General features: G+C 39.3%; 3 protein-coding genes across 3 annotated transcripts; 2 read left to right on the forward strand and 1 right to left on the reverse strand.

The window, feature by feature from the left end:
* The first annotated feature begins 365 nt into the window (after positions 1 to 365).
* On the forward strand, positions 366 to 2018 carry LOC121900666 (proteolipid protein 2). Its single transcript, XM_042417140.1, has 4 exons — positions 366 to 497; positions 996 to 1151; positions 1249 to 1344; positions 1634 to 2018. Exons 1-4 carry the CDS (start codon positions 408 to 410, stop codon positions 1751 to 1753), a joined length of 462 nt encoding a protein of 153 aa, XP_042273074.1. The 5' UTR covers positions 366 to 407; the 3' UTR covers positions 1754 to 2018.
* A 98-nt stretch (positions 2019 to 2116) lies between these two features.
* cmtm3 (CKLF-like MARVEL transmembrane domain containing 3) lies at positions 2117 to 9675 on the forward strand. Its single transcript, XM_042417127.1, has 5 exons — positions 2117 to 2452; positions 6128 to 6283; positions 6396 to 6491; positions 6651 to 6768; positions 7696 to 9675. The coding sequence occupies exons 1-5, from the start codon at positions 2336 to 2338 to the stop codon at positions 7722 to 7724; spliced, it is 516 nt and encodes a 171-aa protein (XP_042273061.1). The 5' UTR covers positions 2117 to 2335; the 3' UTR covers positions 7725 to 9675.
* A 168-nt stretch (positions 9676 to 9843) lies between these two features.
* Positions 9844 to 27498, reverse strand: cmtm4 (CKLF-like MARVEL transmembrane domain containing 4). The gene is made up of 4 exons (XM_042417115.1): positions 26443 to 27498; positions 18013 to 18189; positions 13038 to 13136; positions 9844 to 12468 (listed from the first exon to the last, which is right to left on the reverse strand). Exons 1-4 carry the CDS (start codon positions 26626 to 26628, stop codon positions 12304 to 12306), a joined length of 627 nt encoding a protein of 208 aa, XP_042273049.1. The 5' UTR covers positions 26629 to 27498; the 3' UTR covers positions 9844 to 12303.
* Positions 27499 to 27559: the final 61 nt, after the last annotated feature.

The following is a 27559-nucleotide window of genomic DNA, read 5'->3' on the forward strand; positions in this document are numbered from 1 at the left end:
GCTCTGCTCATGTGGCTTAAAATACCTGACATGTAGTTTCACTATGAGGTCAGTGGTACTTTTTAAAACATCCAACAATGTATAGTTGTTCAACTTAACACACACAAAAAAACAAAGTGCCTCGAGTGTTTTCCAAACAAAATTAAACAAACTTCTTCCATTACTAGCAGGTCCCTGATGGAGATCATTCTTCATTCATTCTTCAGCTTTGAGTATATTTTCTTATAAAGGTCAGAGCATTATATAAATGTCCTATTTTGCTTTTTCAGTCATGCAGAAGTAACCGCTGGTGTAAAAATATTGCATATATTCTTACTAACTGTTATTTCCTTTACAGCTTAAAGGAAATTGCATGTTTCAGGAAACAGACAGCGTGAGCCGTCTTCTGCAAATGAACCTCCACTATCATGTCAGAGGATCAAAATATAACAACGACCATGGACGTGGACACTGCTTTTCTCAAATCGAAGAGAGGCATCCTGAAACTAGCAGAGATGGTGAGACATTTGTATATTAAGTTTTTTGCAGCAGATGTACACTGAAACACAGAATACGTGTACACATTAGAAAGGGGAACAGATATATGAAGCAAGAGCAGGAAAGACACAAAGCTCGTCTGACATATTTTAGTAAACCATGTTTCTAAAACTAGTTTGTTGATAACATGACCCACATTAACATGCCGAGAGCAATTTAGATGCTTTAGCAAAAGAGCGTTTGGAAAAATGGTTTGAAAATGTGACATGGAAAATCAGGGTTGGTTCAGGGTCAGATTGCTTAGTTCCTCTTTCTCAAGAAAAAACTGTCATGTGCACCACAAAAGAATGCCATGACTGATGTGCTGCTCTCTACTGGAAGATTAGTGAAAAATCACAAGTCATGGTATTAAAATTCAAGCATTTTTATTATTTCAATGCATGTTGTTTTATGTATGACTTATATTTTGTTGCCATAAGAATGAATCAGTGTATTGTGTCTGTTTATTTCTGCTTTAGGTGACTCTGTTTGTGGCGTTCGTGTGTTTTGCCACAGCATCCAGATCAGAGCACATTGCAGCCACGTTCATAGAGTTGCTGATCACTTCATTTCTGCTGTTACTGTACCTGCTCAAACTCAACAAGAAGTTTACTCTCTTCTTTTGGCCTCTCGTTGTGGGTGAAGTGTTATTCCTTGTGAGAACTGAATATTATAACTACGTGTGGCATTTAATAAGTTAATAAAACTTAATCTGGTTTCTCTTCTCTTCAGGATGCTTTCAATTCAGTTTTTGCAGCAGTCTACTTTCTCGTCTTGAGTTTTATTGCCTTGAGAACATACGCTTTCACAGGCACACTGGTTGGAGGGGTGAGAAATATATTTTTATTCTATAATTGCAATCTCACATCTCATTGCATGGGCAAAATTTGACACAAGGATTTTAGTTTTGCCATACAATAAAATACACTTTCCACTTTATTTGTGTACATGTGTTGGATGCACACACCAACACACATACACACACACAGACACACACACACACACACACACACACACACACACACACACACACACACACACACACACACACACACACACACACAGGAACCCAGATGTGTTGACATGTTGCATTTATTCTGTGATTTGTTATTTGCAGATAATTGGTTTCTTGTCAGCTGGGCTGCTGACTGTGGACACCTACACAATTTTCAAGAACATCACATTCAACAAGCCAAGAAATGAAACCCAGAATCAAGTCAGTCAAGACATGACATGAAAAAAATAAATAAATAAAAATGCAGCATTCTGTGAGAATTAACAAGATTATTTTCTTTCACGTGCTCTGAAATATTAATAACTTACTTGCTTGCTTATTGTAAAGCTTTATTGCACAATGTTTCAAAAAGTGTGCACCAGTTCAAAGTTTTTGCCAGTTTTCACCATGTTTAAGATTCCAACTGTAATCCAGTCTAATGCTGTAACTTGTATTGTAATTTTTTGAAAAATATTTTAAATGTTTGTTAAATTGAAATAAATCTTGCTGAGACAACAAATAACAAAAAAAAAAAAAGAAAGAAAGAAAAAAAAAGACTTTTTCTTTGCCCTCATGACATCATCAGTGGGGATATTTCCACTCCACTGGGTCAGTGCTGAGTTGTATAGCCTACAGCTGGGGGCATCGCATTTCACATCTGGAGAAAGCAGATGTTGCACTTTCTGGGAGCTCGCGCTGCGTTTCCGCGCTGTCATTGTTTCCGTTTCCACCTCCGAGAAGCCTCACGCCTCCACATATCTTTCTGTTTTGCCCTGAATCTGGTACGTTACGTGTAGTTTGAGGAGTTAATTTTTCTTTTCAACAATGGGGGACATCGAGGCTCCCAACGCGAACCAGCCGCGCCAGACTATCTTACTCTCCATTCTTCCCGGCAAAGAGTTCGCCTCTTCAAGGAAAGGAATGCTGCTTATTGCTGAAGTGGTAAGAAATGAGCAGAGGAATCACTTCTTAAACAAATGATACTGTTACTGAACCACTGCGTCGCCTAGTGCGCACAAAAATCAAACCGCGCTGCGTTCTTGGGTACTTTTATCTGCAGTTTCCTAACAGTTATGGCAGCTATTGCTTCAATGCACATGTAGAAATGACTTTAACAGACTGGTAAACTGTCATCTATAAAATAGGTCGGTCAGTGTTTCCGTCACAAGGTTTCCATTACTAAAGGGAGGAGCAGTAAGGGGTTATAGCAGCTATGGAGTGGCCTAAACTCCTAAAACTTGGAATAAACTTTTAAACTGGATAATGATACACAAAGAAGAGTCTCATTGTTGCCTGCATGACTCATCTGCGCTGTTATGTGTGCTTCTAAATAACAGTCTGAGCTTCTCTCAATCTCTGTGTTTGTGGATAATCAATTGAAAAAGCTAAAGCTCATAGAGAAGTTACTTTGGATTGACTGGGTGGATGTGGGGGGGATTTCAGCATCAGGCATTTGTGGGAAGGGGTCTGTGTGACCCCTCACATTTATCTCATGTGCATTCAGGTCATGCTGGGCTGTGAGAGAGCAGTCATCTTCCACACAGTCACATCCTTCATTCTGTTGCCATAATATGAACTCACTCACACAATCCAGCCTCTTTACTGCCACTTCACTGTGTGACTGTCATCTTCACTCCTATGGCTAAAACTCTGCAGTATCAGACAACTAAAAAACCCCCCTGGCCTCTGCTGACAGTAGAAAGCAGAAGTGAAGACTGATTTAAACTTTTGTAGTGTTGTAATGGTTTGAAAACGTTAGGACATTTGTGATAATGCCATAATCATAAAAAATAATTCACTGCTATGAAATAGAGCATGAACCTTCAAGGCAAAAATGAGTTCCTCACATAAAATGACATACTGTGTTTTAAATAGTTGTGGCTTTTTTTAGGCCATCGCAGATCATGAAATATGATGTGGCAAGATCCGGGTGCCTTATACCAACTCTGCTAAACAGATACTCTGCTGTGTGTATGTAGTACGAGTGTAAGGTAGCACAATAATAATTTACAGTGTGCATGCTTTTGATTCTTTATCTTTGGCATTTAAAAGGTCAATTCACCCAAATTATGCCAACACAGTGTCTCATTTACTAGTGGTATTGAACCATGCAGATTTTAGTTTTATTTGTCCAGGTTTTGAGTTATCCTTTTGCCTCCACCTTAATACAAATGATGTGAAGGAGGTTTTGTTTGTGGTGCTCACATCATTGTTGAATTGCATTTTTAAAAAATGCAACAGCAGTGTTTATTTACAGAAACAGTGTCCCTGTCACTCTGGAAAATCTACACAATGGATAAACTTCTCTATCTATGAATGTATGTGTCTGTAATGATTTTGATATATAGTGTGATTTAGTATTGTTTCTGGGAAGGAAATCAGGTGAGAAACTGTTCATACTGTAGATAAAATAATCAGAATCCATTGACTTTTGGCAAATGAAGTACATTAAATACCTTAGAAATAAAGGAACTTCATCACACTGATGCAAAAATGAATAAAGTTACTTAATGTTACCAAGTTGTATAATTGTAAGTGTAATTTTTCATAGCTGTCAGTGCCACAACCAAAATTTCATTCATCTCCATTGAATTTGAGCAGCGGCAGCTGTCAACGCCTGGGCAAAATAAACCTTTTCTTCTAGTAAAAAGTGTGAAACACTAATAAAGTTGGGCTAGTTTGAGTGCATTGTAGGTTTTAAGGTTTAGCAAAGTAATATTACTTCTGCATACTCACAGTGTGTGATTTTTTTTTTTGTATTGTGCCACATCCAGTGTGTGTGTTTGTTTTCCTGTGTGTGTGCTGTAGCTGGGAAGCTTTTCTTGTTGGAAAGTGTCACTTTTATTATCTTATTGATATAATTTAAAGCTCACAGGTTGTGTAAAATCAGCCCACAGTCACTGAAGCTTCAAGAGAAAACACCCTGTAGCTTTGCCATTCTTGGAAGTATTAGTCAGACATTTATCCTGCTGAGCATGCATTATTGTACACAGTGTGTCAGACCACCGTGTCGTTCTCATTAGGATTCTACAGTGTCAGCCAGCAACAGACCCAATAAGGAAAATGAAATCATAGGTTATACACTTGCTGCAAGAAGCTTTCTTTTTAGAGTTTGAAATATGTTCAAAGTTGTTTCAAACAAGCTGTTAATGCATGGTGTGATAAATGTGTGCAAAGTATCCGTCCTCCATCGGTGGTAAAACTAAAAAAAACAAAAAAAACAGTAAGGATTGTCAGACATCTTTGCACAGTAATGTACTGTGATCCCAGGAGATTTGGTATTTCTGTAAGATTTGAAGCTCACATATGCACTCAGAGCAAGTTTCACTACCTTTAATATTTGCTCCTTTGACTCATCGCCTACCTTTTAGGTGCAGCGGTTGAAAAACATGCTCTATCCTCCGTGATTTGACTTCGTTATGCAGTTATTCTTTACTCCAGAAGTTACAAACAGTCGAGAAGTTCATATGAATGTTACAGTGGATTCTTGCTCTCCAAACCATTAATAAGAAGGAAAACAATTAGCTCCATTGATGTGCACATCTAAGCCATCCAAAGCGTTTGAGTGCTTTGTCTTTGTTGCCAGATAATGTACAGTATAATGCTGCTGTGCTGTGATGAATGATCCCAACATCCCAGACTTTATTCTTCAAAAGCAAACATGCCGGAGGATCTACTCAGAACCTCAGAGAAAAGCTTTTAGTATAGTTTTACCTGTAGGCATTGTCTGATTACAGGGAGATCTTGTGGAGCTTTGACAGGATGCTGCTCAGTAGCACTATTTTTTTTTTTTTTAAAGAACAGCAGCTGCAGCAGTTCGGGTTCAGAAAGGGGGAGTTCCCACCCTCAGGCCAGTGTAGGATGAATGACTGAGACAAAGACAAGATGGCCGGGCCTGTTTGAGATTACAGTGTCTGGACTTGCTTTCATTTGTCCAGCACTTCTAATGGAGAGCATAAAAGAAACAGGGAAGACGCTCTTTACTTGTATTGTAGATAACAGTTTTGGGGGTTTTGTTGTACATACACAGCACATTTTAACATCCTCTTTAATCATGATAGTTTTGTGTGTGTGGGTGTTTGCAATGTGTTTGTGTGGGTGAGAGAGAAACAGAGGAGGATTCACTGTAACAGTGTACAAGCCTGTGTTAATAAACAGTCTTTTAGCAGCTGTGTCTCCTCACAGGAAGTAGGCCTGAAGCTGTAATTGACACAGTCTTACAGCTGCAGGGCGGTGTAACATTATCTTGAAGGGAGAAGATCAAAGAAGATTCTACTTTATTTATCAATCAGATTAAAAATGTAGATTTGCCTTCAGCTTAAAGCAGCTCACTTAGACATAAATAGATACGCACTTCAATGCAAGAAAGGTGCAATACACATAAGTGCGTAGTAAAAAATAAATCATACAGTAGATGAGGGGAAGGAGGCAGCAGGTATAAATAGATACAGGCAGGTGAGAAAAAGCTGCTCAATGTCTGTCACTAAAAAAAAAAAGATATCCTTAAGTTGCCTTTTACCACAGATGATTCTACTTCAGCCAAGGATTTTGTTTTAAATCTTTCATTAAACACATTAAGGACACTTAATTCTCTCTCTGTTTTAACTTCCTTTGTAGGCTTTGTCCTTCGTATCGTTTGTGTGTTTCGCTGCGTCTAAAGCAGCAGCCTTTGTGACAGTTCCCCTGCTGGAGTTCCTGGCTGCTCTCTTCTTGCTGTTTGCATACTCCACCAACTTCAACGAGAGGTTTAAGGGCTTCCTCTGGCCTCTTATGGTGAGACTTGAACCTTAACAGTTGATATGAATGTGTTTACATGATGAGAAGAACTGTCATCCAATGTTTGTTTTTCCTCTAAATAATAGTGTTTCTTTCTCTTCTCTCAAAGGATTTCATGAGATGTGTGACGGCCTCCATCATCTTTTTTATCATTTCCATTATTGCAGTGTCCAAATATGCAGACGGTTCCTCCAAGGCAGCCGGGGTAACGTTGACTATCTGATTGAATCCTGTACCACCATCATTTATTACATAGTGTGCACACACAGATACACACACACTTAGCTGTTTTCCAATAACTTCAGTTCTTATTTCAACCTGCAGTTTTTCACTGTATTGATATCTAACGTCTGTCTCATCACAGGTATTCGGATTCATTGCCACCATCGTATTTGCTTTAGATTTTTATTTCATTTTTAATGAGCTGGCCAATTTTCTAAAGCAAGGAGGGGAGTCCAACGACGAGCCATCAAGACAGCAAGGTAATATACTGAGTGAAAATCTGTTATACTATATGGCCATATAAGATCATGTATATCAAATAATGTGCTGTTTACATATGGACATACTTTATATTAAAAACTCTTTATAAAATATGTACATACATATATTTCCATAAATATATACTGTATCTGACCCATACGATACTATAACAAACCTCCGTCCCTGTCTGAGGTTAAAGGGTCAGTTCACATTATAACAAATTTTGACCTAAACATTTGGGCTATATTTGTGTGCAGATGAAAATAAAATAGATTCAATAACTATAAAACTTGTTTGCGCTGAGGTAAGTTGTGTTTATGCTTTGCAAACACGAGGGCGCAAGTTACAGCCAAGACAGACCTCTTAAACATTTGAAAATCTCCTTTTATGTACACTTTTTTTTTCAAATTCAGCTTTTTTCACTCTGATATTAACTGCTGTACACAACTACAGCTGATGTTGTCTCTGGACAGGTTTGTTTCTGCTGAGTTTAAACATTTTCGGTGCTTCGAATGCCACAAATTCAATTTTGTCACCTCTGTTGCATTTGGGTGGTGGAACAAAACCTCAATAAATAAAATCTAAACTATCCACATGGCTTGATAACACTAAAGGGAGGTGCATATTCTTTTTGTGACATATAGGTGAACCGCTGCTTTAAACAACAAAGTTTCAAGTGTTGAAGCAGCACTAGTGATGTAGTTTCATAAAAAAACTAGCTCATTACTCTTTCTGCAATATCATAACCCAACCTCAGATAGTTTTATCCATCATGTACTGTCCTTGTTTAAAAGACGACCAAATGCATCATATTTTCTGCATTTGTCTTTAGATGGGTCTTTTCACTTATTTATTCACTGGTACACATAAAACCCACGTTAAGAAGTATCACTCATTCTGATATCTGATGTGTTTTTGTCTTCTAGATGAATTTTCAGACTCTGATTCGGACTGAGACCACACTGACCCTCACCAGCGGATATGTCATACAAAATAATCCTATGCAGAAGACATGGCTGTAGCTGAACTGTCATCTGCATAGATCCGCAAGTGTTTCATTATGCCACAAGGTTACGTTAATACTGTAGAAATCACATTAAGGTCATATTGATTATTGGTTCATTAAGTGCGTTCATCTTCTAGAGCCAAACAGAGGGGGAACACATCCTCTTCAGTTATCCTTTTTGAATAAATGACTTCCGTTGGGCATCCAAGTGTAGAGAGGTATCTCACAGATTTATCATGTCAACAAATTCAGGAAACAAAATCTTTATGTTGTTTTTTAACCAATAAACGTTCATTACAAATAGAATGATGTGAAAATAATACTAAAAAAACCCCCTATTTTCAATGCCCACCCTTATATCCAGTGTCTTTTTGGGAAAAATGTAAATTAAATGATCAACCTGACACTTAAACTATTACGAAGCTGTGAAACTTGTTTGGTCTTGTTATGCTGACTTTGTAGAAGCCGTATCTACATTTGGAAGCATTTGTTTACTTCTGAAAGAATAACTAATATTGACTTTTGGGGAATGTGCCATGACCCTATCAACAGACATATTAAACTACAACACTAAATTAACGCACTTGGTGAATAAATGCTCTGGAGTACTCATAATGAGGTTATTAAATGGAAGTCCTCTTATTAAAAAAAAAAAAAAAAAAAAAGACATGAGGCACATATAAGTAGGGCATCATCATCTTCATTTATCATTTCACAGTAGAACTATAAAACACATATGTACAGTATATAGAAGAACAGATTGGTTGCAGGTTGGCTGGTTACAACCTTTGCCTAACTGCCTTTATGCTTACAGGAGTGTATTTTTATAACGTGAGGATGATGTTTACTTATCGGCCTTTAAATATGACTTTTGTATCATCATGTGGTTGCGCTCCGCTGCATGATATCCAGACCTTTGCTGGTGGTTTATATGTCCCAAAATGTTTGTTTGAGAATTGTTGTGTGGATTGAAGTTATAGAAATGAAGATACGTTTCAAACTTATTCAGTTAACCTAAATATTGAGCCACTGCCCTACTGTTCGTCTACTGTATGTGCTTCTTCCAACCTGTGTGTCTGTGTGAATAATTGTGAATTGAAGCCACGTGATTCAGTATTATTTTCTTGAATTCTAAATGTCCTGTATGTGAATCATTGCTTTTTTATTTTTTTTATTTTGGTTGTGCATTCACTTTTTTTGTTTTCAATTTCTCCACTACTGAGAAATTAGAAGCACTAGAAAGCCACAGTGACTGTTTATAATGTAATACACACTGCACTACCAAAGTGTTGCGATGGTGTTGTAAATTAAAAATGGAAGACTGAAAATTGGCACCTGTGGCTTCTAATTTCCATGTTGAATTTCAACTTTTGTGTACCTAAAGGGTGTAAAAATATGATGAAAAAATACTTCCCAAAGTTGTGGCTATGATTAAACACTATTGTGCCTTTAATTGGCTAACTGTAATATTTTGTTACTTCAGTGGCTTCAAAACAGGCATCACCAAAACATCCCTTTTTCATAAACTGAGGAAAAAGTTTTAAGCTTTGTGATCATATGTTTTTCAAATAGATATTTTTAAATTTACTCCTATCCTAAGAAGTAGAAGGCACTTCTCAAACTATAAAGAAACGTTTAATCCTTCAGTGTGAAAAATTAAAAATTAATCTAATGTGGAGATACTGTACAAAGTTTTCACTGGACAGCAATGACACTCAGTCACACCCCCTTTGAAACGCATACACAATATGAAAAATAATCTTCCAGCCAGGATCAATTCAGCACCATTTTATAATTGAGGCCTCTTGCTGAACTGTTGTAAATTAAATATAGTTTGTTTTTTTACTGTTTTTCCCCTTTGTGCAACAGATGTTTGAATAAAAACTTGATCTGTTTTCAATCATGTCCAAATCACTTTATTTAAACTTTCACTATAAACTGATGTGAGGCTTATTAAGACTGTTTTAAATACAAAAATTCAGCTAAGTAGGGCTCCATGCTGTACATAACAGAACTTATTGTAATTATTAACACAACATACACGATTGAAAGGAAACAGGAGAGCATCTCACTTTAAAAGAAGCAAGTTCTAATTTCATTCAAACACAAGGACTGATCATGAACTCTGCTACTGCACAATCTGGAAACTAGTGGAAAGTGTTTCTTTTTTTTTTTTTTCCACATAAATACAAATTCATCATAGCACACTGTAGCACAAAGCTGTACACAAAGAGCTGCAGCTTGATAGTTTTTTAGTCAAATATGATGGTCAGTTTATATTATCAAATAGCATAATGCAGAGTTTGCTGTACAAATTTTAAGTGAACATCGTTATATTACACGGAAATAAATCCATCCATGTAGTGAATAAATACAAGTGTGATTGTCTATTTAAACAACTATTTCAGTCACCAAACAAGGAGAAATAGCAGTTGAACATGATATAAGTTACTAAGACATGATAAATGCCTGATTAATCAAGCATACTGTGTAGTGTGGCCACTTATAAGGTTGTTTAACTGTGTTGGCAAACAATAAATCAAGTAGCCATAAAGTTTTAATTTCATTTTAACCCACGGTCAAATACATTTCCGGTCTCTTCAAACAACTACTTCTATATTAGTTCATAGGAAATCATCTTTACTGATCATTCGTGATGTTCCTTCACACAAACACAACTATCAGGCTGTGCACTCAGTCCACTGAAGTCACAAGAAATACATTTTAGATGAAGACCAGAAGGTGGAGCTATACAGTAAGTTTAGACCCTGTACAAACTCTTACCCAAACCTCATTTACACACAACTGAGAAAGAAAACACACGTTGAATTACAGAGTATAGTGTAGATTTGATACATTCGAGCAATGTAAGACATCAATAATGAAGTCTTCCTTCGTCTTGTGATACAGATATGTTGATTTTTCAAGATTAGGTCGCCTGTTTGCACGTCAAGTACATCAACTGAAAAGAAAAGCATGAAAGGAGTATGTATTATTTTATAACCGCTGCATTGTGGAATGATAGAGATTCGATAATACATAAATTATGTGCTAGTATACTGCAGATACATGTACAGACATTTTAACTCAAACATATACAGAGTGAAAGCTGCGACAATAATGCTAAATGTACCATAAATTCAACCCACTGTTCCCACCTTAACACCTCTGTTGGACAGTTTAATCACTTATCACTTAATTCCACTCTCTATGTCTAATAATTAGAAATGCTTTAAGATACAGCGTTCAGGTCGAGGCACCCTGTGATTTCATTTCAAATGGTTTTTAAAGAATTAAAGTTGGAAGGAGTGTGTCAATACCTGAGATACAGTATATACGTATAGGCTAAGGGCACTGATCGCCTACTGATATTTGTTTCAAAATGAACCACTTCACTGATGTGCCATCACCGTACCTGTTACCTGAAGCCTTGGATATGTGCAAAAGTAACGAAATGCCAATTACTTTATCATCGCCTGACGTCACCCATTCTGGCTCACAGTGTTGACCTAACACATACCTCAAAACTCAAATTTTGGAATAAATGTGGGTAGTTTACACACAACCTGGCAAAAATAGACGGAATAAAGCATTAAGGATTTTAGTTTTGGAAAATTTGGAAGGCAGTCACATATATATATTTTGGTTTCATTGGGTGCATTAGTGTTGCAAAGAAGTCTGTTAATCATTTCAAAAATATTCATCTTTTGCTGTAGCGCCAGTCTTTATTGCAGTTAAGAATGACCCTGTATTATTTCTGTATGATTGTTGGCGGCAAAGATCTTTCTAGTGGCTAAAGGTCACATGTTAAAAGGCATTTTTAAAGTTAGTCAAGACAAAGAAGGAGCAAACTCTATGTCAGCATGTGTAATCTTCAGAATAAAATATCTCATGTCAGCCTTGTCCACAGGTAGAAGCTGAAGACTGATGTCAGTATCAAAGAATGAACAGAAAAGTCACGGTGCTTTTATTGTACTGCAGGCTATGTTGCTGATCCAGTGGCTTCCTGGATATACGATCACATTTATCACCACAGACTTAACAGACGTGACGCAAGTAAATCATACAAAAGCTGAACTTCTGCTACCCGACTTCATTCACAGTGAAACACAAAACTTTTTTCTTTTTAAAAAGTCAACACCAGGAGGTCGATACACAGTTATAGTGAAGTCAGCCTGTCTTTGGCTCTCCGTGGAAGTCATCCTTCACTCTGATTTAGAAAGATATGTGGATGAAAAGTCTTACAGAAAATTCTGACTCAACCTCAATCTGAGCTCTTCACTGCGCAGTGTTTATGTGTTGCTGCAGCCAGGACAAACAAAGCCACAGAGCACATCTGGGGCTATGAAATGAAGGCAGAAAGAGCAGCCCAAGTGTTGTGATGAGAAGTCAAAAGCGTGTGGTGAGCTGGGAGATCGCCGTACCGCTCTGGACTTATATGCAATACTGTTCTGAAGGCAAGGAGTAGTGGTCCTCTCAGTCAGCTGCTGGTAGTGTGATCTTCCCCTGTCTGATTGTCTGCTGGCACTCATGCCAGCTCAGGTCGTGCCTCCATTTCTCCGCGAGATGCCGTGCGCGCTCGCATGTACTCGCTGGTCTGAGCCGCCCCCTGGCAGCCATTGCCTAGACGCCACCTCCGTGCAGCCAGGAAGGTGTTAAGGCCATACACACCTGTCACCAGGATGCCAAAGATCTACGTACAAGTGGAAACAGGAAGTAGAATAACAACGTCTGAATTTGAATGGGAAGCAAAGACATAAATGCTGCATGGAAACACAGTTCTAGAAATGCGTCCTTTAAATTTGTCAATGCAAACTTGATTTAGGCTGATGTGTTTATAGTGAAAGAACAGACATAGAGATAAATTGGTTTAAGCATTTTTGCTAAAACACACACACACATGTACACAAATGGTTTGGTGTTTGAAAATATGCATTCAGGTTTACTTTGGCTTCTTTCTGCTCTCTCATCAGATAGCATGATGACTCAGTGATGACAAATCTACCAGTAACGGTCAGATAATTCAGTGATCTGTCAGCACAAAACCAAACCTAAATGAGACTATTACTGAGGGCGTATCACACACATGCATGCATTCTTCGTGATATGCCTTCATAGGATATTACATGTTAACTGGATATAGCTTGACGAAAATGTACTGACATACCAGGTGAGTTGTAAAGATGTCTGCTTTGTTTGCACCAGTACATGCAGTATGAGGGTTATAAAACAAAACAGCCATAGTTGGCTCTGGCTACTCACCCCTGCTGCTATTTCAGCTCCAGTTTTGTGGTTGATACAAATCAGCACGAGAGATGACAAGAAGAAGAAGATGGTGCTGGCAGCCGTGTTAACAAGGTCCTACAGGAACACACAAAAACATACATGATGACACTAGATTCCAGATGTGCATAAGTACTGTTTTTTCAGAACTGTCTACCAAGTTTTTTATTAAGAGAAGTGACTGAGGCAGAGTACTCAAAAATAGAGAAGTTAATCATACAATCATCTACACACAGCAGACATTTTTCCTCACGGCAGGATATGTATGTCACCCCAAAAGACATTATTGAACATATTACTTATGGAATTCAAAATAGATACATTTATTTACAACATTTCGTCCTAAGCACAATGCAGCTGTATCAATGCTGTTACAAATGTTACAGATAGTATATGTGGTATGTGCATCTCTTTTAAAGTCTGGCCATTTTTGAGGCAGTTTTGACACTATTTAAACTTGTATTAGTCTTCACAACAAAGCTGCTGGATTAGGTGACTGCCCCCGACCACATCCAGGTAAAACATCCTGAAGTGGTGATGCATCATGTTGAGCCAACATTCTTCTAACCAGCCCGTCTGCATCCTTGGTGCTTCACCAAGCCACATTTAAAACCGCGGTAGGGCAAAGAAGCCAACGGCGCATAGTTAAAAGCCACCTAGATCCACATATTACACACAAACATCCCCATGAGGAGGAGAATGACAGAGAGTGAGAGATACCTCGCTTTGATGTTTTTTCTCTCCTGTTAGGGAAGGGTTAATAATGATGCGCTCAGCATGACTGGGGCACGACCCTCGTGATCAGATGCATGATTGTAATCATTGCAGACATGGTCTCTCACATGACCCACAAGGCTCATACAATGGCGATGTCACACACACAAACACACACACACATACAACAGACAACTCAGGCGACTCAGCAGGGCATAAAAACTATAATAATTGGCAACTGATCCTGGGGTTTAATCAGTAACACATTAATATGTAAACATAGCACTTCACACTAACTGGCACAGTCAATGTACACCAGTGTTATAATCCCAAATTCCTACTGAAATCATAGCCCCACCCACTATACACACACACACACACACACACACACACACACTGCAAACACTGCTCACACACAGTCCCATCTATCTCGCCTGACTGGTTAAACAGGAAACACTGTATAGGCTATTCAAGTTCCAGGGTCCTGTTTTCATGTGCAGCGAAGCCTTGATACAGTGTTTAGATCACAGATTCTCTCAAGATCCAGTCAGTTCAGTCCCTGCAGCTGACCCTCAGTCTCCCTACTTCAGTCATTCCTACATTCCAGGTTTTAACCAGGCCAGCACTCTGTAAAACCTTAAATAACACAAGCAGAGACTGGACCAAACCACTGGCTCTCTGGCTTATTATTGGCCTGCATCAGTCTTTCACAATCTTCTCTCTATCTGCTAAGATTCGGAGCATTAAACAAAACTGGCATCCTTTAAAATTAATCTTAACAAGCTGCACTTAATATTATATAAACACATGATGTTCCATGTTATATTCGCTATATGTGGTTCTATTTTTCTGTCTCTCAAGATAGAAGCGGGAAATACTCATCAGACTGCAGCTATGGAAACCCTGAAGGACCCAGCAGAGCACTGATTAGGAAATATATTCGCTTGACAGTCGCAGCAAGTCATACAGGGCCAGAAAGCTTCAAGCGAGAATAAAACGTCTCTCCGGCTTTTACATCTACGCCTGATTCTTTCTAAAAGGGAAATAAAGATAGTGGGAAAGTATTCTGTGTCTTTTGTCTGCATGGGTGGCAAACTGTCAGCTGTCAAAACCAAGAAAGCTTTTATTGGATTCCACTTGTAGGTAAAGTAAATACAACATGAGCAAAGTGGTCTCTGATCTGAGCTGATGATAGATTAATGGCTACAGCTAATGATAACCACAACCCTCAGCAGAGAGATGTAGATCATTACAGACAGGATAACATGGGGTCAAACAAAGAAACAGGATGCATTATCTTACATATGTGAAGATACTGTACATTAGAGTTGAAACAATTAATCAATTCATTCACAAGTTGAAGTTAGCAATTTCTGTGACTATTTTCATAATAAATTAATTGTTTAAGTAATTTATCAAACCAAAATGTCAAACATTCACTGCTTCCAGCTTCTCAAATGTCAGACTTTGCTGCTTTTTTATGTTCCGTATAAACTAAGTACTTTTAGGCTGCTGCTTGAACAAAACAACCTATTTGAATCTAATGTTGCCTTGGGCTCTGGTAGCTTATTAAACATCACTATTTTCTGTCATTTTAGACACTAGATAATTGCTTAATCTCCCTTAAAAAAAACACCCATAAATAATAGATTCACTATTAAAATAGTTGTAGTTGCAGCTCTACTGTAAACATACAGAATGAACCGAAGGAACCTGTAGAAACTGTTGTACTCCTTTGCAAACAATATTATTCCTAAGTTAATAGATACCATTTGATTACACAGTGGTTCTGAATAGACACTGTGCCACTTGGCATGTGTGTAAGGCTGTGACAGGTCCAGTCAGCACCCTCCATGGTTCCTCTGTCTGAAGCAGCCACTTCATTCATGTGTTAACTGTAGTGAGATACTGTCTACTCAGAACAAAACAACCAGAATTCACTGGGCACACTGGCAGGGAATTCAAACCGTTGCTCTCTTTTTAAAGGGAGAATAACGACACAAACATCCTTCCCTCCCTTCCTCTGGGTTGTTAATGTTCTTCACTGTGTGTGTCCTTGGGGTTTGTCCCTAACCTGACACGCCAGATGGTTTGTTAAACAGAACCATCTGAGAAGCTGTCCTTGGAAACAGTTTGGAAAAGGGCAGGCACTTTCAAAAAATACTTGGCAGATGATTGGATGAACCATCTGTCTATCACTGTCTATCACTGTCTTACCTTGCGAGGCAGCTGGAGTTGCAAGATTGCGACATCACAACATCATGAGATCACGTGAGAATCCTCATAGGACACAAGCACGTAACTTGAAGCCTGACAAGAAGGATTCTTGCGTGATCTTGTGATGTCGTGATCCCGTGAATCCAGCTGCCTCGCAAGGCAAGTTTGTCCCACTTCTGTCCAAGAATCTCTCAACATGGCCGACAGTTATTTGGCCAATTGAGAATTAGATTGCATGAATTGCTCATTCATGCAATCTAAACCCAAAAGTTCAACTCAACCACTAGAAGTCACCAAGTGGCTTTACAAGCAAGGACTGCCTTTATTTCCGTGTGGAAGGGGAGGGAGTCGGGGTCAGGACCTGTGTTTCCCCCGCAGCACTGCCAAAGTCATCATAGAGGGTGAATTGGAGGAGATGGGATCACGTAACACATAATTCTATGATCAAAACCCTCCTCCTGAGACTCTCAACCGCATTATAAAACAACTCGCTCTATAGCGGTGTGATGGCAGCGTCAGTCCACATTTGAAGTTTGGAAACAGAAGAAGGCAGCGGAAGGGTTAACAGTTGGTTAACACTCTGAAATGCTTACTCATGGTGAAATTCTCAGGGGCCCAATGTGCCTGGAGCAGCTTTGAACTTGATAGATATAAACAGCGTGGGGTAGAGCTTGCACTGTGGAGAGGAAGCGAGCATCGTGGGCTTGTTAGCTACTACAGTTTGGAGTCAGGGGAGAGACTGTGAAATCTGGAACGCAACACCTACTGTAAGTCTTTTGCTGCTACGGTTTGGTATCCAAAGAAGTGTATAGCACAGGGTTTCATGAGTTGCAAACAGAAACAACACCGAAATTGTTGTTCTCAAAATATACCTCAATATCTTTGTGCATAACAGCATGTTTTCCAGCAACAACAATGAGCCAAGCCTGCAGCCCACCACAGTCTAACTTCTTTAAAGAACAACCTCCTCTGTGAGCCAAGTCGCAACCCACAACCACACCTCTGCACGCAAACACATGAACACAAACACACAATAATTAGTTTTCTTATACAGACTATTATACAATACACCTGAGTGGAAAAATAATTCACCAGTGAAGCTAAGATGAGAATGTCCAGTGAGCCACAGGAGAAAAAGAACAGAACGTCTCAGAAAAAGAGTGAACAGGAGGATTTTAGATTATATGGACTATACTGGTCACAGGTAGCTGGTGAAAGTTCCTAAACCAGCACTTCTAAATTGGCTCGGGCCTCTCTGCGACTGTAAAAAGACTTTCATTTGGTGTCGTTCTGCCAGAAGGAGAAGCCAAAGGCACACCCTCTCTTCGTGTTTGAGGTAGAATACAGTACCAAGGATACCATAAAGCAATCTGATAGCTATGGTTGGATTTGGACATCTGGCTTAACATCCACAGCTTTACTACGACATGTAAGCTGTGTGGCCTCTGGAAATACAGTTAAAAGCTGTTTTTCCACTCCCTGCAGCTCAGAACACACCAACGTGTGTGTGCGTGTGTGTGTGTGTGTGTGTGTGTGTGTGTAGGCAAATATTGAAAGGCAACCAGTATCTGCTGGAGAACACCCACCAGCTGATTTGTTTACAGCTGACAATGCATATCCTGGTAACACTGCAACTGTAAGCCCTCCCAGCCAGTTCCATATTAACCTTAGCCTCACAGTTTCATCATTTGCTTACCTGGTATAGTGAGTGTGTGCTAAGCCTTGCCCTTACACTAAATACAAGACTCCTGTATACCTGTATATGGACCTGGGCTCCTTCAAGCCCAGGTCCTGGGCTTGAAGGAGCCCAGGTATATGGACCTGGGCTCCTTCAAGCCCAGGTCCATATACAGTTTGGACAAGTTAGTTCATTAGAGATGAGGAAGGATGCATTTAGCAAAAGGTTTTAAGCATAAACAGGGTGACAAACTTTTGTCATATTCCTAAGTAGAACCTCTTGTAAGCTCAAACATATGATGAGTCTGGTTTTATGACACATTTCAAGGGTGGGTTCTGTACCTACCGTGAGGCTCCAGTTGATGTGGGGCACCTTGGTGTGCAGGTTGAGGCTGAAGATCAGGAGGAGGACTCCTGTCACCACAAAGGCACTGCAGCTGACAAACTCGAAGAAGTAGACCCCTCCACAGGGAGAACACAACATGATAGTTTCTATGCAGATGAATCCAATAAGCGATAGGACCTGAAGTGAGAGTTCGAGAGAGAGAGAGAGAGAGAGAGAGAGAGAGACAGGAGAAGAACAGTAGGACAAGTTGAGTATACTCTAATTTAAATGTTCCAAAATATAAATGACTGTTAAATTAGTTAAACCTGTTTGATTTGTATGATTGGAGTCTGGATGACTTAAAGGGATCCTATGCCAGTCTACAAAAAGTATTAACGGAGACAAAACAAGTGATTATGAACAACAGCAGTATCACAGAGTACATTTCCTCGGATGTCAGTTAAATTCAATTCAGCCAGGTTTAAGATTACATAAGTAAGGTTTGACTTTACTAATTTTGTGTCAGTAAATAATAGAACATAAAATAAAAAATACATATAAAAAAACAACACTTGCACTGCTCTTTAGCATAAAGTGTACTGGAGGTCAAGCCATTTCTCCACTTTAATGTGTTTGTTAGTACTGAAATTCCAAGCTTTCCAGATGATTAAGTGATTGTCCTATGAATAGACCAGAGGCCATGAGCCCATCTCATGAGTCCCACTCCTGGCAGCCTGTGATGATGCCTCTCTCCAGCCAACATCCATCAACAAACCACAGTATGGGAAAAATTCTGCTATTTAGGTGTTCTTCTGCCATCTAGACCCTGACAAAACCACACACAGATTACCGATTGGCTCGGAGCAGTCCAAAACCCAGAGACATAACAGAACCGAGAGAATGCCACTGCAACATATTACCGACCTGAAGCTGCCCAATTCAAACCAGTTTAGACCAGATCTGGTTGGTCTACCAGTGTGGGACAGGTTTTGTATTAAACATTGATATAATGTACTGTATAATGGTGGGTTTGAGTTGAGGGATTACTGGAGGTTAAATTGTGAGTAAATCTATGGCAACAAGCCTTTAAAAAGGCACAAAACTGAAAGCTACAGTGTATTTATAATCTTTTTACCCTTTGTATCCGACACATTATGTATGTGTGGTTGGAAGAGTAGTTTGACTACTCAACCAAGGCATGCCTTGTGTCTGATCTGCATTTCTCTCTCCACAGACTATGCGCTTAATGTACAGTAGGACTTGAAAATGAAAGCAGACACTGTTTTATAATAGTGTCTCATCTAATTGGATTTTCAAATGCTCATGCAAACTGCAAGAGCCAGTTTTGCATGAACATTTCTTGTCCTCACACGAGCAGATGAACTTTTACACAAGTGTAAAGGATGTGGTGTGAAGGTTGTTTTTTTTACCTTTCTTCTTCATGCCCCAAAAAGGCAGTCCCAATCTCTGTTAGTGTAATTTCATGCTATATGGCTATACTGTATATATACTACATGGCTGATTTAGATACTGCCACATCAGACAGAAGAACAACAATCAGTATGTAATCACAGATCAAGAGGGAAAGACTGAGAGATTCAGGTAAATATTTGGCCAACACATGCTTTGCCACAAAGTGAGGGGAATGCCACATCTATATTTTGGCAGAGTGCGGGATTATATCTAACACTGTAAGAAAACATAACAGATATTTGCTACAGTTTCTGTTAAGCCCACCAACCCATATACAACTGAATGCAAGTGCAGAAAATATTTTGACAACAGTAAAAGGCAACGTAAATCTTATAATCCAATCTATGAACAGATCACTGAAGTGCCGCCTCGTTTGCAGCTTCTTCTCAGTAAGACACTGAATGCCTCACAGCTCCAGGCTTCTGCTCTAAGGCTGACATACCCAAGAGGAGGCAGACAAAAGTTTCCTTTTTAGGTGAATTAAGTATTATCACATACAATAAATGAAAGAGAAAATTAATAGACAGTAACACTATCTGGGTGGGCATTATTGATAGTGTAAAAAGTCTTTTAAGTTCCTGAGAAAACATTTTATTCCATAAATCCCCTCACTTGTCCCATTAATATGTGACAACACCATATGTTGTAATCCATACCCGTGTGGAGCCTCTAATGGCTACAACATAAGCCCTGTCTCAAAAGGCTCTCTAAATCCTCTTTAAATGTTTTCTTCCTAAACAAAAGACTTGACAAGAATAGATGGATACAAACAAACATATTAAAATCAGTGAAAAACAAAAAAAAGCAGGACATGCAATGGGTATGTTTGCTAACGAATTATCGTCTGTTTGGACAAAGACATTTGGGACCCCAGTTATTTTTGGGATGTTTTTTTTTAAAAAGTACTCAAACTTTTTCTGGTGTGAAGATATTCATTAACTTTTCCCATACAGAAAAGCATCTGGGAAAAGATTTTTTAGAAGCAGTTGAGTCTAAAACTTTGTAAACTGACTCCAAAGCATCCCTGTAAAAAAAAAAAAAAAAAGGTTCAAAACGAAAAGACTTTTTCAAAATTTTTAAAACCAGGAAACCAAATAAATATTTTCATCTGCTCTGAATCCAGCTTAAATCCAGGTCAGCTATTTGCATCTTGTTACTCGACTGTGATGAACAAATGCACTTGAGAACAAATCCGAACAGACTCATTAAGTCTGCTCCTCCTCTTCGCTTGTTCTCAGCTGTTCAATAGCTGTTTCTCCAGTTTAATGAGCAGCGTACTGTTTCTGACAAGTAAAGAGTTGTTGTCTGATGACTGGCACCAGCAAACTCTCTGTAGAGAACTCTCATGCTTGTGACAAACTATTAAAGGTCCACAGACAGTAATGAATCCATGAACCCAAAATGAACCCAAACTGTGTCACATGACTAGTAATACACTTTGGCAAAAACACACATAAAAAAGGGGCCGCTCTGTATTGCAGACACACTGTGCCAAACACCTTTAAGACACAAGTTTAATTTTATGCAGCTGTTTAAGCCTCATTAGAGCATGTAGTTGGATAACAATTTGTCTGTGACTGTAACACAACCAAAAAGGTTACACCCAAACAGGAGTGCAGGGCTGTTTAGGCTGAAGGATGATGTCATGTCTCTTGAAGAGAGTATAATGCTCTCCCCAAGTCCCTGTGTAGCAGGTGTCAGGCAGCCATGGGGGAGGAGGCGGGGGATCACAGAGATCTATACTGTCTAATCTTGTATGTAATGATTTTATGTCAACCTTCACCCCGACACAATCTGTTAATCGTGCGTGCGTAAGTGCGTGATCATGCAAACCGTCTCTCTTCCTCTGCTCTCCACATGCACACACACAGACACATCCTTATCTTTGGGATTATGCACATTATTAGATGCCTTTAAAGGCCTCTTGGACTCAGATCCCCTTCTTATACGCCATCTGTTGTGCACAGAAAATTAATGGAGGAGAAAAGAGGCCTCGCTGCAGAGACTATGCAACATTATATACTGCACTCTAAGTGCTATGGGACCTTCTGCACTAAAAAAAAACTTTAAAAAAAACCCCTAAATTGTTAAATATGCCTGAGCAGCAGCCCACAGTCATCTGTGTGTTGGAAAACATAGCCTGTACGCAGGTTATATTTCACCCTAGAGGATAATGTGTGTGTGTGTGTGTGTGTGTGTGTGTGTTGGTGTGTGTAGGCAATGGCGTAAATGTCTCCCCACATGCATGCACAAGTCTCTTGTTGTCTTTATGTCTCTCTACAAGCTCTGAATAAGTAATGTTTCAACCAGAAGTGCAGGAAGTGCTCGCTGACATTCAGGAGCATCTGGTAACTTCATTACACAACATCCACTGACTGAAAAAAAAACACCTTAGCATAATATTTAATTACCACTTGTTAGAATAGCACTTAAAAGAGGGAAATATACGTTCACCATCATGCATGAACTGTGATCATCATGAAGGCATAAGGCCTGATGGGAAACAGAGACAATTTGATCAGTGTAATGTCAGGCCCTACAAAGTATCAAATTCCTGTCAGTGTAAAGGAACATGAGGTGAATATCAGTTGGACTTTTTTTGACCCTGTCACATCAGAGAGACAAAGAAAAAAAAAACTGTCAGGGTGGACACACCTTGGTCAGGTTTCATGCTACTGGGGGGATGTTTAGGATCAGTACAGGGTCAGCAGCAAGTTGACTCTAAAAGGCTTTTAAGAGCCAGTGCAAATGCATTTTAGTCCTCTGGTGTGAAACAATTACACAGGTCTATTAGCACTTAGCATCCTGGGCCCCATTCTTTGCACATTGATAACCAGGTTATCCAGACTAGAGGAATGTTGACAATTTGACGTCAGTCTGGATTTTTTGGATATTCAAAGCTGTCTTAAAATTCATCTGGAACTGCTGTCAGAGCAAAAAGTCACAAAGCCCAAACCTGCTAAACTGCAGGTTTATTGACAGTAAGCCGGATCATGACCAAGACGTTTTAGGGTGAACCCCAAACATGAACTCATTTTCAGATACACACGTCTCACTTTCTCATATTTATAACGAAAGAATGTTGATATAATTATGATTGTAGGTAAGAACATGCAGGTTATTGACAAATTATTATGATCTATTGGTGTAATTGTCACAATTTAATCTTATACAACAACAAAATAAATATAAAATATAAACAAAAATTTTGTTTAATATAAACAAAATTAAAGTTTGTGCACTAAACAGGAATCAATCCAAAGTTAGTCTGAGCAAAAGACATAAACTCAACTAAATGATTCTGACTGTTAAAAGACCAGTGGAGCCAGATTATATAACATTTAATTTGATATTTAAATACTAAAACCTATCACTTAAAAGTCCCTTGAATGTTCAATGAGGAGAACGGTACTAATCATGCACCCAATATCACTTGCAGTATGACCACATTCACTGGTAATATCAATATAATTGCTTAATAGTGATGAAAGTGTAGAAACAGTAGAAACATTGTGTACATTGCATAATGTAGAACAAAATAACAGCAGTAACAATGTATGCACACATTAAATAAGACTTATGTCAAAGGATCTATTGCCCCAGTGTAAACAAGGACTGGGTGTGGAGGTCATGTGATAAACATTTCCTTGGCAAAGTCATAAAGAAGTATGGACAAAGGCCACAGACAGTGGAGTGATGATTACAGCCCGCTAACCTTTGAGTAATGAAAACTGACATCATCACAAAAGCCTAATAAAAACTCAGCACTTAACTCCCCCGTGTGTGCAGAGAGATACTCCTCGTGTTTGGATCTTTAAAGAAGCTGATACAATCTGCACCAGTCCGTTTAACATTGATCCTAATCATTACTTCATGTAGCTGATTTCTGTATAAGGATGATCTATTAAGAAGACAGATTTCGAGTGCACTTTCAGTCAGGGAACAGCTGCCTATTAACACAATGATAAAAATAACAGAATTGCCAGATTGAGCAGAAACTGTGCTACATGACCCAACCAGTATACTTTATCACATGCAGTCATCTCTATTTTGTCATTTATCAGTTCTAAAAGATCGTCACGCAGCCTCAGCTGGGACAGAGTTAAACAATTAGAGGATATTGCAGTAAAAATGCAGGACAGTAACGCAATTAACGTCTGGCCTTCTAGGCGTCATCTAAGATATCGAGCATAAACTTGGATGACTTTCAACAGTCCTGTCCTTGTTAGTGAAGGAAAAATGTGACTAGTTCGAACTGGAAAGTCAGTATCAGAGCTGAACAAACCACTGAAGTAAACAGAACAGAACGGTGCAAATAGAAGGTTGGTAGTATAAACTCAGATAATGCACATGTGTATTTACATTACCTGTAAAGTGCTATATTTTACTGCGAACACCAGAAAAATATCTATGTCCTTGCAGAAACATTTATCTGCTCATGCGTGGCATTTCTATCAACAGGTGTGTTACAGTGTGCTCCTTTAGAGCATTTACATCCTGTCTCTGCTGCTTGCACGACTTATTTAGTATTTTTTGCAGATGATGGTGGTTGGTAAATGTATTTCTGAAATCACGGTTCACTTGAGGGGCCCATTTAAGAATCATTATGGTGTCACAGAGGAAGAATTCCTTCTAATCATCTATTTAAATTATCATGGATTGGCAATCGCATCAGAACCATGCAGCCAGGCACCAGTATGCTTGCATCCATGAATGAAGGACATGTAGGACAATAAGGGACTAAATGTTATTACAATTCAGAACTGAAACAACTCATTTATTAATTGATTAGTTGATCGACAGAAAATTAGTTGCCAACCACTTTGATAATTGATTGTGAGAATTCATTGTTACCAGCTTCTTAATTGTGACAATTTGCTACTTTTCTTTGTCATATGTGGTAGTAAAGCTGAATATCTTTGAGTTTTAGACTGCTGGTCAGACAAAACAAGCAATTTGAAGACATCATCTTGAGCTTTGGGAAATTGCAATGGGCATTTTTCACTATTTTCTAACATTTTATAGACCAAGCAATTAATCAATTAATCGAGAAAATAATCCTTAGACTAATGGATAATGAAAATAATCATTAGTTGCAGCCCCAATACTTTCTCTTTATCTGTGGGGGGCTGTGCTGCTAAGGGAATGTAAAAGAAAAACTAAACTATAATTGTTTTTCTGCTGCCATTAAGCAACCAAAACAAAAACAAAATTCTATCATTTGCTGTGAAACAGATGAAGACTGTGAATATGAATCTCTTTAGTTCCTGTCTGCTCCAGGCTTCTCCCACACTGACAACAGATGGCCTCCTATCCTAACGTCCCACGAACAGAGAGGTAAACATCACAGGTGTGTGCAACAGCACAGGCCGCTGACTGTGCTCCTCTGTAAGACCAGTGGGACGCTCAGACACCCACAAGCTGAAAATACTTTCTAAAGTTAAAGAAAAGTTTTCAAGTGAAGCAGAGAAGCCAGTGATGAACTACAGAGTGTTATCTTCTAACAATTTAGACTTTTAGTTTGCTTGTGCTATCCACAAACGCTGTTTGAGGTAATTGCTAGTTTCCTCAACTGCATGGTTTTTCCTGTTGTGGACACACCGCTTCATGTGTATGAGTGTGCATGCCTGCATCTGAGTCTGCTGGCAACAGAACAAGAGAAATTGCTCTGGCTTGACAGATATTTCCTCCTCTGCTGAATTGTCAGAGCTTTGGGAGCCCTCGTTCAGCTTTGTTGTCTCCTCTGTGCGTTCAAACATCTGGTTTAGGCGTATTGGTTTAAAGTGACAGCGAAAATATGCTTTGTCCAGTGATCACTACATACTGACAAGAAATGGTCAGCAGATGAAGTCATTGGGTATTTTGTGATTTGTTTTGTCTAAGAGACATTCAGGACCTAATCAAATGTACAGGTATCATCAGGTATATTCTCTTAGACCCAGAATCACAATGAAGGACTTCATGAGCAGCAGTGGAAGAGCAGGAAGTAGCCACACAGTGGGAATTAAGTTTTCTGCCTACCTACAAACATGCAAATCAAAAAAGTTATAATGTCCTCAAAGCGATACAAGGCTTTCATAAGACATGTACTACAATATACTACAAAGCACAATAAGATCACTAAGGTACTGTGGATATTACTATAAAGGAATAACAAAGGATAAAAAGAATCAGGGCTGCAGCTAACGATTATTTTCATTAGCGATTAATCTGTTGATCGTTTTCTCAATTAATCAATTAGTCGTTTGGGCTTTAAAATATCATAAAATAGTGAAAAATGTCAATCACTGTTTCCAAAAAAGTCCAAGATTAAACCTTAAATGTCTTGTTTTGTCCCGACCAACAGTCCACAACCCAAAGCCATTCAGTGTACTGTCATAGAGGACTTAGGAAACCAGAAAATATTTACATTTAAGAAGCTGGAACCAGAACATTTTAGCATTTCTTCTTAAAACATGACTCAAAACGATGAATCGATTATCAAAATACTTGGCGATTGATATTTGGTTGATCGACTAATCGGTTAATCACTGCAGCTCTACAAAGAACACATTTTACAATTGGACTACTGCACCATCTTGTTAAAGCAATGGTATACTTCAACTGAGAATACACATGCACATGTTTTGCCAAGGTGTGCAAAGCATGGCTGGCTTGAGATTTTGAGACGTCACCCCTTATACCTGCACATGTGATGAACTAGCCAGACCTGACGGACCACTATCAGCAATATGGTTCAGGTAGACCAGCATCTGTTTAGGGGTTTAACCCATCATTTCAGTGCTAAGTAATAAATTTGATGTTAATGCTTAATATGTGGTTCAGTTGTTTCAAAAGGATAAAACTTAAGCCTTAAGTGCATTTATTTTCTGATCATATGTTAGTGGCTGTTTGGTGGATGTTATGTCCACCAATGGTGCGTCATTTTTTTTGTTTTAACCACTTTTATGAGGCTGTAGCCAACATCTGTGAACTTACCACTTCAACCACCTTTAATATGCCAAAGTATGACTTGAGGTACTCCACATCGCACCTAATCCCCCCCAGAACATTCCTTGAATGGACGGGCTCGGTGGTGGGCTGATACGGACTGCTGGCCCCGGAGATCATGGAAGTGTTGGAGGCCTCGCCGTCAAAGCCCTCTGCCTCCTCGGTGCTCCTCATGATGATTATACTGGGGGTGTGGGTGAGGGGGGGGGAGAAGCTGGACTCTTGACTAGAAATGTTAACCCCAACGCTGACAAACCTGCCTGGATCTACCTCACGGCGCAGGTTATGTGACAGAAAGCACACTTTGTTCCATGCAGGCTGGAAGTGGATGGAGAAAACAAACCAGACAGTCCACTTTTCATGGCCACCCCGCAGGGAAACAGCCGCGTCGGGTAGAGGGAAAAAAAAACAAGCTGGTATCCGTTTAATGTGACCCTGCGATGTTTCCTCCTGGTTACAATGTTGCGTCTCTCCCCTCTCAGAAAAAAAGCCGCACTTATAACTCTGTTAGGCGGGTCACTTGTTCGAGTCTCAGTGTCACTTCTACCAATGGACGATTCTGGTTAGTTCAGCAGCACCGAAAAATAAGCCAACCGGGTTGTGTGACTGCGCTCTGCGACCGAAAAACATTCACCCATCACGGCCCAGAAGGACCGAGAGAGAAGCGTATTGTGTCCTATTGTAAACTTAATTAGGCTAGTCTCTACAGCAGCATACAGTGAGGCAGGCAGCCTATACGCTGCTGCTTAGCTCGCTATGGATGCAAAGCAGGCTTGTCTCCGCCCCTCTGAAAAACTGCACATTCTTGTGTCGGCTCTGCGCCCGTTTTAAGTATTCCCAAACAGCCTGCAAAACGAACCCAGCCGGAACCAGGCCGACAGCACCGAGCTCTGCTGCATTTTTTTATGGCTCCTCTTTCTCTTCGACTGGTCCTTTTTTCTCGTCGTCGATAAAGCCACTGCAGCCTGCAAGTTCCCTCCAACCAGGCCTGATGAAATTATTTGTGTTCTCCAGAGGATTACAGTGTGGCTGCAGTTCTTTTTATAGGAGTTTATATTGTACTTTATCTTCCGGGGTATCACTAGAACAGTCTTAATCTGTTTTA

The sequence above is a fragment of the Thunnus maccoyii genome, chromosome 1 (genome assembly GCF_910596095.1).
Source record: "Thunnus maccoyii chromosome 1, fThuMac1.1, whole genome shotgun sequence".
In the NCBI taxonomy this organism is placed as follows: Eukaryota; Metazoa; Chordata; class Actinopteri; order Scombriformes; family Scombridae; genus Thunnus; species Thunnus maccoyii.

Bases quoted from the DNA above. Each gene is read 5' to 3' on its own strand.
- LOC121900666 (XM_042417140.1), top strand. From the start codon at position 408: ATGTCAGAGGATCAAAATATAACAACGACCATGGACGTGGACACTGCT. The intron at 1,152-1,248 runs GTGGGTGAAGTG...TCTTCTCTTCAG, and splicing joins TCTTCTTTTGGCCTCTCGTT to GATGCTTTCAATTCAGTTTT. The intron at 1,345-1,633 runs GTGAGAAATATA...TGTTATTTGCAG, and splicing joins CAGGCACACTGGTTGGAGGG to ATAATTGGTTTCTTGTCAGC.
- cmtm3 (XM_042417127.1), top strand. From the start codon at position 2,336: ATGGGGGACATCGAGGCTCCCAACGCGAACCAGCCGCGCCAGACTATC. The intron at 6,284-6,395 runs GTGAGACTTGAA...CTTCTCTCAAAG, and splicing joins GCTTCCTCTGGCCTCTTATG to GATTTCATGAGATGTGTGAC. The intron at 6,769-7,695 runs GTAATATACTGA...TTTGTCTTCTAG, and splicing joins CGAGCCATCAAGACAGCAAG to ATGAATTTTCAGACTCTGAT.
- cmtm4 (XM_042417115.1), bottom strand. From the start codon at position 26,628: ATGAGGAGCACCGAGGAGGCAGAGGGCTTTGACGGCGAGGCCTCCAAC. The intron at 18,190-26,442 runs GTAAGTTCACAG...CTCTCACTTCAG, and splicing joins TATTAAAGGTGGTTGAAGTG to GTCCTATCGCTTATTGGATT. The intron at 12,469-13,037 runs GTGAGTAGCCAG...ACTTGTACGTAG, and splicing joins GAGCTGAAATAGCAGCAGGG to ATCTTTGGCATCCTGGTGAC.